General features: G+C 37.9%; 1 protein-coding gene across 3 annotated transcripts in view; it reads right to left on the bottom strand.

The window, feature by feature from the left end:
- The window catches only part of Ada (adenosine deaminase-like protein), a 94,451-nt gene that overhangs the window by 34,544 nt on the left and 45,212 nt on the right, over nucleotides 1-14,695 (bottom strand). For all 3 annotated transcript variants that reach the window (XM_068381527.1, XM_068381529.1, XM_068381528.1), the window contains exons 6-8: nucleotides 12,045-12,176; nucleotides 11,725-11,863; nucleotides 5,497-5,597 (exon numbers count right to left, since the gene is read on the bottom strand). In XM_068381527.1, coding sequence (XP_068237628.1) covers nucleotides 5,497-5,597; nucleotides 11,725-11,863; nucleotides 12,045-12,176 — 372 coding nt within the window. The remainder of the gene's footprint in view (nucleotides 1-5,496; nucleotides 5,598-11,724; nucleotides 11,864-12,044; nucleotides 12,177-14,695) is intronic.

Here is a 14,695-nt window from a genome sequence, read left to right as displayed (position 1 = left end):
ATGGACCAGGGGGTTATCAGGGCGTTCAAGGCCCTCTACACGAAGAATACCTTGGCGGACCTCGTTGCGTGTGTGGATGCTGCCCAAGATGATGAGGATGAAGATTTTAACTTGAAGGCATACTGGCGGCAGTACACCATAGCCACGTGCCTGAAGAATATCCAGAAGGCACTGCAAGAGATGAAACCTGCAACTGTGAATGCAAGCTGGAAGAAGTTGTGGCCCCAGATTGTTTACGACGACGAGGGATTTACACCTGCTGAGATTCAACACTCTGCAATACGGAAATCTGTGCAGTTGGCTGCCATAATTGGAGGTGACGGGTTTGGCGACATGACGACTGAAGACGTCGACGAGTTGTTGGACTGCCATTCCCAACCGCTAACTGACGCAGACCTAGAAGACCTGACGAAATCGGCAAGCGAAGAAGAGAGTGAAACCCAGGAAGAGACCCAAGAAAATGTCGAAGAAATGGGCTTAACACTAGAACGGCTTGCCAAGGTCTTCAACCATATAAAGGAGATGAAAGAAATGTTGCAAGAGTGGGACGAGGATATGGTTCGGTCTATGCAATTCTCCAACAAGGTCGATGACATCATGACTCCCTACAGGATGCTCTTAGATCGAAAAAAGAAGCAGCGGCAACAACTTCCGATCACAATGTTCTTCCAGCCTCGCAAAAAAGAGCCAGTTCCTCCTGCTAGTACGCCTTCGGAAGAAATTGAAGAAGTTGAAGAGGTGTCCCAAGAAAAGACACCTCCGTCTGAAGAGACGTAAAATACTATCATTGGCTGCACAGTAGAAGACATCATCAGCTTCATCATCATCATTTCTACTGTGCAGCAAATTCATCGCCATCATCATTCAAGTTTTTCTTGAACTTCTTTCGTGGTGAGTACAGTAACAATCTTTATTTTTTACTTTAATATTCTAACATTTTAATATTTGTGCCTGTTTTATAGTTTAGTACTGTATGCATCAAGTTAAAGGGAAGGTTTTAAAAGTCTACATGTTGTAACCTATCATATTTTTTTTTGTTTAAAATTTACATTTACGTTCGTAAAACAATCTCTCTCTCTCTCTCTCTCTCTCTCTCTCTCTCTTGTAAATTGATTTTTTTTGTTTAAAATTTACATTTACAGTACGTACGTAAAACAATCTCTCTCTCTCTCTCTCTCTCTCTCTCTTAAATTGTTTTCCTGCTTTGCTACGTACAATATGTACTGTACAGTACTGTATGATTTTATATAGATACGGTAAATTATATTTGTAAGGTAACATATTTTGTAAATGCTTTTACTGTAAATATCATTATTTATCACTTTCATCATGCACGTTACATGCCTTCTTTGTTCTGAGCGTGGTTGTTTACCGAGCGTACAGTACTTTATGACGCCGTCGTTTCAGGCGGCGTCATAAAGAAAAACATTTCATTTGGAAGTCCTAAGAAAAATTAAGTAAAACATTGGTAATAACAAAATCAACATACTGTATAATCAATATAATCGATGCAAAAACTAACCTATACATATATGTGTACACAAAATGAGTTTGTTTCTTCATTATGATCAGAGATGAACGTAAACAAAACATTGGTTGCCATTTTTTATCGTGCTTTTTAGCGTGTTTAGGAAACGCATGATATAAAATCGCCTTTAATATTTGTGCCTGTTTTAGTTTAGGGTACTGTAGTACATGCATTAAGTGTTCTGTACATTAAAGGGTAGTTTGTTAACAGTACTACGTACAAGGGAAGGTTTTAAAAGTACGAATATACATGTTAAATGAATAGGTAAATATGATGTCACTACTTCGCGGATTTTCACCTATCGCGGCCGGGTCTGGAACCTATCTACCGCGATAACCGAGGGTTCACTGTATACATATACATATACATGTATATGTATGTGTATATATATACACATACATATATACATATATATATATATATATATATATATATATATATATATATATATATATATATATATATATATATATATATATATATATATATAATATATATATATATATATATATATATATATATATATATATATATATATATATATATATATAATATATATATATATATACAGTAGGGTCCCGAATTATGCGAGAATTTGGTCGATGAAAGGCCTCGTGTAATTGGAAATTCGTATATTTCGAAACACATCATGGCGGCAAACAGCAACCTACCCGTCAATTTTTTTTCACTCCATTTCTTGCTTTCTAGCTATATATATACTGTATATACACTGTGTGTGTGTCTGTGTGTGTATGTATGTGTGTATGTATGTATGTATGTATATATTATATATATAAAACATATATATATATATATATATATATATATATATATATATATATATATATATATATATATATATATATATATATATACTGTAGCTTTTATCTTAACAATACTGTAGGAAATCCTTCTTATAGATTTTTTTTTATAAAATGCTGTACAAAATTTCTTTTATGGATAAATAAAACAATAAAAAGTTGTTAAAGTTTTGATAATTTTCTATGACTGTAGTATTTACTACTGTACTATGCATAGCTTACTGTTTTCAGTATTTTCCGAATGATGTAGAATTATTTCCTATAGATACAAAAAACAAAAAAGGGTTTTCAAGGTTTGATACAGTACGTATCTAGCAATAGTTAAAAATTACAGTATAGTACTTTATATCCATGATGACACTCCCACACGTAAACACGGCCACTAGGCGCAAGTGTGCACTAGGCTGCTGTACGATAATCACGCTTTTTTTTTTTGCCCTGAGCGGTCATTTCACTAATGATAATTTTTCAAAGTTAATATTTCTTTATGCTTATAATTCGTAATCATAGTTAAAAGTAGGGATATTAATTAAATGGTTGAGTAAAAAAAACAATTAATACTACTATTATTTAATTTCAAATGGCTACATAATACTGAATATTCTAATGGGTTCTTTTTATCTTCAATCGTAAATCTTACGCCTGGATAAGCAACAAAAGGAAAGGGATAGGTCTCTCCTCTCTCTCTCTCTCTCCATATCGTTTCCTGTATAGTTTTCAAATATGTTCGTTATACATTTGTACATTATTTATCCACTTTATTCTCTCTCTCTCTCTCTCTCTCTCTCTCTCTCTCTCTCTCTCTCTCTCTCTCTCTCTCTCTCTCTCTCTCTCTCTCTCTCTCTCTTTCTGCGTTTCCTTTCCCTTTATAGTTTTGTGAAATTTCGTTGTCCAGTCATTCGGTAATGAGAAGTCATTTTCGCTTTCGGCATCGAAAGAAAACTTTGTTTCTTCAATATACTCATCACTGGAGGATTCAGAACTAGTGCTCTCATTATCAAACAGGTTATCATCATCAAATTCCACAACAAGAATATCATTTATTTCATCTAAAGAAATAACCTTCCTCTTTAGACCTTTCATTACAAAAGGAACAACAAATAACCACTTATGCATGAAAGCCCGAGCGCACTGATAGGAAACCACAGTTTTGTAACATCAAGCTACCTTCAGAAAAATAGTTGCCAGACATCATATAAGTTTCTATTCACAGTCCCCATATGCTGAGAGTGTTGCCAAGTGGTGATCCTATACTTACTATACGAGTAAAGTAACATCACGAGACTGACGGCTTGTAAAAGGCAATTAAAGTCATGAACGGAATATACAGTTGAAGGCGGTACCGAGTAGATCGTGGTGAACGATTTATCACGTGGGTGACGCTCAACAGGTTAAAAAAACATTTTATATAGTTCGGTATTTTCTCTATCCATCCTCTCCCAGAAAACCTTCAAATGTGAATTATCGGAATGTGTGCAGATCTTGACAGTGCGATAACTAGTTAGCGACTGAGAATAAAAAAAAAATAAAAAGCCCGATTGACGATGCTGATGAAGAGGATATCGAATACCGATTTTTCCCTAATTGATTTTTTCTACGTTCTGTCTAATCCAATGTACAGTACATTCTTATGTAAAGGGCGAACCCCAACATTTCTTAATGCTGCTACACTTTAATTATAGATATTTTACCACTTATTTATAATCATTATTTATAATAACATCTTTAGTAAAAGCTCTTCAATATCACTTTCAGGAGTAAATGCGTTTATGATCGACGATGAAACGTAAAAAAAAACGTTTTCCTTTTAAGAAGGCGTTTTTTAAGGGAAAAAAAAAACACGAAACAAAATTGCTCATATTTCATATATTTTGATTTTCTAAGGATAAATAAAACATTAATTATAACATTATTATTACATAGTACCTGGTAAGATATCTTTTGCCGCAAAAGTTAACCTATAGACAGATGTTAAAATTGGTTAGCGAGTTCGTTATGATCGGCGATGGAACGTACTAAACAAAGTAATGGGTTTGGTTGTGTGACATGTTTGGCAGTAGCATGATATAAAATAGTCTTTATTTTGATGGTTTTTAATTTAAAGTTTAATGAATAAGGATTTTTCACCATAATCACAACGTAAGTATAAAAATTAATTAGTACAAATATGGAATATTATACATATAGGTGTTGGACAGTTAGGCTAGGCCTAGCGACAAGTTCACACAACAGATGGGCAAACCTTAACATTTTTCATCCAAAACTAGTCTTAAAATGTTTGAACAGAAATCTTTCTCTCACATTCTCCCCCCCCCCCCTTCTCAGACATCGGGGAACCATCACCCCCCCCCCCCCCAATACAATTAAGAAAACAATAGATTTCCTACGCTTCGCAGTGCTTGACTCGCGGATTTAGAATGCTCCTCGCAGATACAGGAAAATTAATTTTTAAAAACTATCGATCGCGTAATTGAGGAATCGCGTAATTAGAACACGTGTAATTCGGGACCCTACTGTATATATATATATATATATATATATATATATATATATATATATATATAATGTGTGTGTGTTTTGTGTATTTGTATTGGATAGTTGAGATGTCAAATGATACCACAGCATAAAATATGGCAGTAATATTTTCCAGCGTTCGCTGAGCTTGGACAAGGCTCCGCCTATCTCCTAAGAAGTAGTAAGAAATGAAACTCTCTATTTGTTTTGTCATGGTAACACTAGAGACCTCTGACGAGCGATTCTCCCCGAGTGTCAGCGGACTTTTGAATCTAAGTGTACACATGGTCAGTCTCTATAGCATTGTTACTGTCCCTTGCCTGCCATTCATGAGTGGTAATACAACAACTAGCTAACAATTAATTAAAGAAACAAATATTAAAACAGCCAGTTGAAGGCACCAGGAGTATGTACTCTCTGGCAGCTGAAAATAGATCAGTGGCCTGTTGGGTCAGAGGGGATTCGCTACCACCCAGTAGCAAGTACCACTACCTCGTTAAAAATTTCAATAGCTGCCTTCCAGCTGAAAAACTTATATTGAAGGATTAAGGTTTGTATTCTAGTAGAAACAACTATTGAATTTATTTCAAATTTTTTTTTTCAGTGCACTTTGCAAAACTATTCAGAGCTTACACATATGATGAGTGGGTGACCTTCATTTCTCCAGTGTTTAAAGTGATGATCTGCAATATTCTTGACTGTTCCAGACATTATGTTTGATGATATACATATTTCTGCAATGTAGAATGAGAATGCCTTATAAAATCAAATTAAATTTTAAGTACAAATATACTGTGTAAAAACAACTATGAGCAACTGCCATAAAACATTCCAGGAACCAATTCTTTGCAATAACATACCATCCATTTTCTTGTGATTTTCAAAGATTCAAAAGGTTTACAATGTACTGTACAATAAAAAGTGGTTTAAAATATAAATAAAATGTACAGATTTATATATGAAAGTTCTTTAAGAGCCTTCCATAATTTTAACCATCTTTTTATTATTAAAGAATATTCTACAAAAAGAGAAAGTTGAAAGCAATGTTTTAAAGTGTAAACTTCATGGATAATATGCACAAAAATATTTTACAGTATCAAACTTTATTTTACTTCAATAGAATTTTACTTATGCTAAAGATTACTGTAGTGTAATGATGTCCACAGTCAATGCAATATTACCTCTATTACATTATCATTATTAATAGCCAAGCTACAATCACAGTTGAAAAAGCAGATGCCATAAGCCCAAGGGCTCCAACAGGGAAAAATAGCCCAGTGAAGAATGGAAATATGGAAATAAGACTATGTGAAGTAATGAGCAATTAAAATAAAATATTTCAAGAACAGTACCATTAAAATAGATCTTTTACATATAAAAAGACATGTGTCAGCCTGTTCAACATAAAAACATTAGCTGCTAGTTTGAACTTTTGAAGTTCTACTGGTTCAACTACCCAATTAAGAAGAGCATTCCACAACTTGGTCACAGCTGGGATACAACTTTCAAACCACTGTGTAGTATTGAGCCTCATGATGGGGAGGGCCCGACTATTAGAATTAACTACATAGCTAGCATTACGAACAGGATGATAATTTCCGGGAAGATCTGATGTATCAGAATTATGAAAAAAGTTATGCAACATGCAAACCGAACTAATAGAAAGATGGTGCCGAGATTAATATCTACAGTAGATCAGGAATAAGAAATTTAATAGAACGTAAATTCTGGAATTCCCATGGATTTTATTGAGTAGCCACATTAGAAATCTCAGAATATAGTAATTCTATATGATTAGATGTGGTTTGGCTTTGTAAAATTTCAGAACTCTAAAATATGCAGTATACAGGGAATACTTTATTAGAGTTTTAGTATATCAAAAGTTTTATGGAGTTGCTTGCTTAATGCAAGAGGCGCAATCCATTCCGAGGGAACTGCTTTTGATATGAAAAGTAATAGGACAAACCTTTAGATTTTCCCAATTATTCTTCTCCCCTTTTCAGACTAGCATCCTGAGGATCCTGATCTTAAACTATCCTTATTCTTAAGGAGAGGTACCAATTTTCTAATAGATGCCTTCGTCCTCACCACTGTCTATAATAAGGGGTCAGTTGCCATACTCTTCAACTATTTCTATCAAAAGTATGACTTATTTACTAATAGTCACTTGGTGCCAAGTACTAGAGACCCCTCTCAATTATGAGTGGTTCATGAATGTTAATGTGCAAGAATGGCACTTTTGTTGCTAATGCTCAGATTATTAGCTTGTTTTCTATGAGCGCTTAAGACTTCCAATAACCTTTTATGAAGAGTGGCTAGTATAGACAAAAAGATTAATTGGGGGGGGGGGGGGATTTGTCAAACTAGACTATTGTATCCATCAATGTCATTAACTCTCACTTCTCTCTTGGGAGAATAATAAGTTGTCTGAACTACTTGGATCCTAGAGACCAGTTCTAAGAGAACAACTTTACAGATCTCGTCCAGCATCTACTAATTGTGAGAATTCGCCAAAACAGCTAAATGTCCAGAGTGTAATTTTCTCCATGAGTTTACATCAGAACTTCTCAACTTGCCTGTTCCACTAGCTACATCCTTACCTGGACCTTTCTTGCTTCTCTAAGCTCAGGTCCATAGTTGACAAGAGGGCTGAACCTTAAATTGCTCTTTCTGCCGTTGAGGTAGGATCCAAAAAATAATGTACTCCTCAAGAAGTAGAATGGTGAAGGTGTGTGTTAAGGTGAAACTACAGGCCATCAAGTTGGAAGACTCAAAACTTCCCACAAACCTCAACTCCCTTCTTAGTCCCAGAAAAATAGGGCACTATTCAGACCCATATAAAAAAAATTCCTTTTTTCATCAACTTTCTCAGCAACTTTACTTATTTCCATTATAACATAAGCATGACGTGAGGTAATTCAAGCTTATTACTGGTTTCCAGTAATAAGCCACCACGAAATTTTACCATGTTTAACTGCCTTGAACTTCCTTCATGGTTACCACCTGTATAATGTTAATTATCTTATTGTTCAGACCTGAATTAATCTTGCTAATTTATGTGTACTGTATTTGGAAACTCATCTGACATGGTAATGAGAGGGAGATAGGTATGGCGAGACCTACTGTAATGGTATCTTTTATACATTTCTTGTGAGATGCTGACTTTCCCAACTTTTACAAGAGTTCCGGGGGACACTTACCGAGATTTTATATCCACGAATGTAGGTTAAATGCAGAAATGGGGGAAAGAATTCTAGACACCTTTCACATTCCTTGTTTTTAATTGATTTGGAAAATTCTGATATGGAATGTCTTATGGTAAGGAGGGTAGTAAAACTTTCCAAAGATGATCATAAACTAGGTAGCAAAGGTATGTAGATTTATTCCTTTGATATGAGGCAAAGTTGAAACTAGACTGGATTGATTTGAAGTTTTTTGGCATCCTGACTAAAGTCATTGACACGGATATTATTAAAGAATAAAAGAATATTCAAGTAAATCCATAAAAGCAAAGGTGGTCATTATAAAAGTTAAATGGCTTTCAGAAGCCCTGCTTTAGAAATCTGAAAATACCGCTAGCACAATAAGACATGTCCAAGAAGGAGGAACCTGGCATCCTCATCACGAGCCTGACACACATCTATTTCTTATGGTACCATGAGTGGAGCATTCTGTCAACAAAGGCCTCACTGCCAAGGCTACGAAAAAGTTGTCGCAATATGGCTGGTATTGGCCAGTTAGCAGAAAGTCATGGTCATGTGTTATCCGAGTGTGACCAATGCAGAGACGACAGAGAAAAGTCTCCCACTTTCGGGGTATTATGTTATAATTCCAAGGGGATATAACATTCGTTATTTCTCTCAATTTATTAGATGAAACTAAAGTGAACACTTAAAAGAACAGTAGACAGTCTGAAGCAGAGGTACTGATTGACCTTCACCCCGAGGATTTAGCAGAGGAACTTCCTTGAAGACTGATGTATTTGGAAGTGCAGTATGCATCCCTTAGATCCAATGGGAGACTACAGTCGTTCGTTCTGATGGAAACTTTTAGGTTATTAACAGTCTCCATCTCAGTCTGTAGCACAAACTCGTTCAGAGTAGAGATGTCAACGATTGATTTCTAGCCCCCTGGTCTACTTCTCCCCAAGGAACAGGCTACTGTAGAAGTTTAGCAAACAGTCCCATAAGAATTTTTGCCTATCCTCATCCCGCATCTTTCCTACCTCTGATAGTACTAGATAGATGTTTCTTAGAGTTCAGACTTAAGAAGGACGATATCTTTGGTAAAAGCGTGAGGCGAGGACAAGAGCCAATGAAAGGGAGGTGGTATCCATCACGAAGGTTTCTTATCGTCCAGTCCTCTACCCCGCAGTACCGTTACCTTACGCACTGGCTCAACAGGTATTCCACCACCCGTGGAAAGGGAAGGAAAGGACTGTGTTCCCTAAAGTCTTTTAGCTCCTCTTTTGGCTTTCCTCATAATGTACTCTGCACATTCCTGGAGGAGGAATGTGCAGAATACAAGACCTATGGGTCTGAGACTTTCAGGGGTGACTTCAGTGAGGTTGACACTGGTCTTTAGTGTTGGCCTTGAAGTATAAGAAGTCCTAAAGAGAGGCCAGTGGAAAAGGGAGCCTGGTTTGTTTTTCTTCCATTTTTTCCTTGTACCTTCAACTTCCTCAGGAGGAAAGGGCAACTTCCTCCGCAGAGGCCGACTCCCCAGTAATTTTCCCGTTCGAAGGCAAAATGTTTCTTAAACTTGTCAACTTCTTTGCTGGCTTCGTAAGGAGTCTACAGGGCTGTGGCGTCTTGGCTAAGGGACGGCTGAGGATCATCCTCCCAGAAATGGCAGAGTAGAGACTTTGCTTTTCCTGGAATAGTGAGTGAATAGAGAATACCAAATAGAATGTCATAGAAAAAAAAAAAAAAAAAAAAAAAAAAAAAAAAAAAAAAAAAAAAAAAAAAAAAAAAAAAAAAAAAGGGAGCATTTTTTACATTAATCATGCCCTTTTCCCTCATCTTGGATTCCACCTTTGCACTGTGTGGGGTACTAGCAGCTATGGCAGAAATCATACTCTTATTAACCCTTTTACCCCAGGCTATTTGGAATTTTCCAACCCTTAACCACCAGGCGTTTTTTTTTTCCAGCACATTTTGCAATATATATTTTTAAAATTGCTCTAACAGCCTTAATTTTTGTCATAGAGAGGTCAGTTTGGTCTCATTCTTTTGGAAAATGCCCGAAGTTTCTCAAAGTTATCAAAAATATGCAAAACAAAATGTAAATAGCAGTTTTTTGCAAGGACGTACCAGTACGTCCATGGGGGTAAAGGGATGAGTTTGGTGAAACGTACCAGTACGTCCGTTGGGGGTAAAAGGGTTAACGGATGGAGGTTTGTATCCAAGTAGGAACAAATATAGATTCCATGGCTCTTCTGTTACTACTCCAGGGACTAGGCCACCAATTCACTATTTCAAGTTGAAACAGAAAGCACTTAACATACCACAACACCTCAAGCTCTATTTCATCTATTTTCAGATGGTTGTTAATCAGGGATGATATGAAATCTTATATTAACTCATTTAGCTTGAAATCTAAGAGTTATGGAAAAACACTGCTGCAAGTAGAAGGGACGAGTCTATTAGCATTAGAACAGCATCAGAACTACTAAGAGGAACCTAAGAATATTACCCCTTAGAGCAGATAATTCTTAGTGCACCTCTCTTGGTACAATGCAGACTTTACTGAAGGAACTTAGCAGTGCACTGGCTTTACAACCTAGTCTAGCTTCCTTTCCTCCACATTGCTGTCCAACCTCTTACCTTCTACCTCATGGTATTTTCAGGGTTTTGCCCTACATGCACTTCGGTGTTGAAGAGCCGCACAGGGCCCAACACCAGGCTATATAGCCCAAATCTAATCCAATAAACCCACCCTAAGAAGACGGTAGGATGTATTCTTGATTTATCATTGAATGAAAGGACAAAAAGTTTTGTTTTTTTACCTAACTCTCTACTTCCTGTTTGGGTATTGGACTTATACCTACACTATCTGTCCAAAATTGACACTGTTCCTTTCATTGTTTATGAAGAATTAGTCTATATCTATTAATGACCTCTGACAGTTCTTAACTACAAAACAAACCTTAAAATCATAAAACAAAATATAAAGTAAAAGAGGGTGGTCTTGAGAATATGTTAAACAGCCATCTTTCACTAATGTTATAAAAAAGTGACCACAGGTATCATTATGAAGTGCATATGGCTAGTCAAGCCTAAATGTAGGTTACATAATACGTAACCACTGGCAACTGTCCGAATGCACAATAAACTCAATTCTTTGGAGAAAAAGATGACACCTTTTTCTCACAACAGTATACTTTGAACACTTTCTTTATTGATTGGAAAACACCAGCTGTGTATTGTAACTTAATACGAATCCCTCCAGTGTGAATCAAAGCATCACCTGACCAGAGGGCAAGGACCAGCAATAATGAGATTCCAATCAAGGTTATGAAAATCATCTATGGAACCTTTCCCCGTCCCCCAGAGTAGACGAAACTAGACATTCTAGCTATAATCCATGATGAAGATCAGTTCGTGTTAATTTAAAAAGAAAGTATTCTAGGAAAATATTTGATCACTGGCTATGAGCGATTACAAATTAGACTATGGAAGGAGTTTGTGGTTTTCACTAATTATGTAAAAGTAGCAGATGTAACTACAGTATTTAAGAATGATTCTTATCAATGGGAAATTGGTTGCTTTGCAGGTAATATTCATGAGTTCATTGTATAAATAACTATAATTTCAAATCAATATGTAACAATAAAAATGAAGTCTTTGACTCCGAACTTACCTATAGGAATACTTTGTTGTTTAACTATCTGCAACATCTCGTGGGACCCATTGCTTCCAGGGTGAATGTAGGATCCATGTCCTATTCTATCGACTAACTTACTCTTAAGGATGGCCAATGTTTCGCTATCATTTGGAATCTGAAAGAGAAAGATCCCATGACTATCATAAAACGAACCTGCAAGATACTGTATTATTTCTCTAATTCCTATATTATATTTCGAAAGGACTATACCCAACAAATTAATTTACTGCAATATATAGAACTACTTGATAGACAAATATTCAAGATCTTTAGAACCCTAAAACAAAAAGGCTTACCTCTGCTAAGTGAACAGCCAATTTAAAGCCACTTTCTTTGGCTTCTTGAAGCACCGGTAAATATTCGCATAAATTGCCAGCGTTCGGATTTCCACTTACATCAAGTCCACATACCAAGTCCTTATATTTGTTCTGGAAACAGTTAAAGATATAGCTAAGCAACTTCATGCTAAAAAAGTTGAATGTCCCATTATTTGGTCTCATTTCCTTTACTACATGAACTTTAATATTTTATCAAATGAATACAGGTGTTAAGAATGTCACTCAGACAGCACTCATCTATTGTATAACTGCAAAATATATGGCTTAGTACTTAAGTATGACAAATTCATAGATAATTTGTATTTTTCCTAACTATACAAACCTTAGCTATTTAATAGGGGTATTACTTTCGGCGTAGCTGAGATGACGAGCCATTAAAATTCAACGAAGCTTTACTACCCACACCGCTAGTTAGCGGGGGTAGGGGAGGGTAGCTTGCTATCCCCCTTCCCCCCTCACACACCTGTGCTTGAGCTCACTTTGCTTGGAGGTAGGACTTCAAGGAGGATAGGGCTGGTGGGAAAGTTTGATTAAATAGCTAAGGTTTGTCTAGTTAGGAAAATACAAATCATCTACGAATTTGTCATTTATTCCGTAACTGGAATACAAACCACGCTATTTAATAGGGGCGATTCACCCATTAGGAAGGGTGGACATCCCAGCCAGTACTGGCTTTTGGCTTTGCCCGGGGACTCGTTATTTGAGTGTGTCAGCACCCAAGAAATAAGGAGTCCCTGCACCTCGCTAGAACCTTGCTACGCAAGGACTCCGGCCTACGCAAGCTGTGTGTGAAGGTATGAAGTGTGACTCGTCCTAGGAAGTTGTTCTGAAGTTCTTTAGATGGAAACTTGTAAACTAGGACTTTCCCAATACCACCTCGTCAGGGTATGGGGACGTAACAGTATTAACTTAATACTAGGAACACAAGGGAACATGGTTTACCTGCAATGGTTTGAGGTCAGCTATGCAGAGAACCCAGGATGCTGCTTTCCCCAAGAGAGGGGATGATGAAGAAAAGAATATGGGCCAGTCAAACCTTTTCATTCATGGAGACTAAAACCGGGTAACAATGCCCTCAACCTTCTGCTACTTGTCCAATAAGGAGCTTGAAGTTTTAAACCAGCTGTTGTGCAGCCACCACAGGGCCGATAGAGAACGTATCGAGCCTCCTGTGGGTCACGTCTTGCAGGTAGTGGGCTGTGAACGTTGTCCGACGCTTCCACACCCCAGCTTGCAGGACCTGCTTCACAGAGAAATTTCTTTTGAAGGCCAGGGACGTAGCTATGCCCCTGACATCATGTGCTCTAGGGCGACGTGACGGAGGAGGATCTGGATTCAAGCCCAGATGAATTACCCTGCGAATCCATGCAGAAATGGTGTTTTTGGTGACCCTCCTCTTAGTCCTCCCTGTGCCGACTAATAATGCTGGCACACGAGGACGGACTGCAGCTGTTCTATTAAGGTATAGCCTCAAACTCCTTACTGGGCATAGTAAGAAATGGTCTGGGTCATCTATTACAGAACGGAGACTAGAAATCCGGAAGGAGTCGAACCGAGGATCCGCTACTCCAGGATTCAGAGTCTTAGCAATAAACTCGGGGACGAAGCTGAACGTTACCTCCCCCCATCCCCTTGAATGGGCGACATCGTATGAGAGACCATGAAGTTCACTAACAAGCTTGGCCGAAGCCAAAGCTAGCAGGAACACCGTCTTTCAGGTTAGGTGGTGATCTGATGCCTGGCGTAATGGTTCATAGGGAGGTCTCTTAGGAGACCTGAGAACTCGAACCATGTTCCATGGAGGAGGTCTCACTTCCGACTGAGGGTAGGAAAGTTCATAACTACGTATGAGTAGAGAAAGTCCTAGCGATGAAGAAATGTCCATTCCTATCAGCCTGAAAGCTAGATTTAAGGCTGAGCGATAGCCTTTCACTGCCGAGACTGAAAGGCGCATTTCTTCCCGCAAATACACGAGGAACTCCGCTATTGCTGGAATAGTGGCATCGAGTGGAGAGATACCCCTTACACGACACCAACCACAGAAGACTTTCCACTTTGCCTGGTGGACTGCTGCGGATGACTTTCGCAGATGTCCAGACATCCTTACAGCAACTTGCTGCGAAAATCCTCTCTCAGAGAGGAGATGCTGGATAGTCTCCAGGCGCGAAGTCGTAGCAAAGCTTCGGCTTTGTGGAAGATGTTAGCATGTGGTTGTTTGAGCAGATTGTGCCGTGGAGGGAGTTCTCTTGGTAGCTCCGTTAGGAGTTGCAGAAGGTCCATAAACCATTCCTCGTGATGCCATAGCGAAGTTATGAGGGTCATTAAAAGATTGACCAATGTTCTGGTCTTGTTGAGCACCCTCCACATCAGATAGAACGGGGAAAGGCGTAAACGTCGATGTTGTCCTACAGTTATTGGAAAGAATCTTGCCAGAGAGCCTTGGGGTCTGGGACTGGGGAGCAGTACAGCGGAAGCTTGAAGTTCAGGGCTGTTGCAAACAGATCCAGAGTTGGAGAACCCCACAAAGTCAGGACTTTGTTGGCTACTAGATGATCCAAAGACCACTCGGTACTCACTATCCGAGACGCTCTGCTCAGATTGTCGGTGAG

This window comes from Palaemon carinicauda, chromosome 10 (assembly GCF_036898095.1).
Source record: "Palaemon carinicauda isolate YSFRI2023 chromosome 10, ASM3689809v2, whole genome shotgun sequence".
NCBI lineage: Eukaryota > Metazoa > Arthropoda > Malacostraca > Decapoda > Palaemonidae > Palaemon > Palaemon carinicauda.
This window is presented reverse-complemented; position numbering and strand designations above follow the sequence as displayed.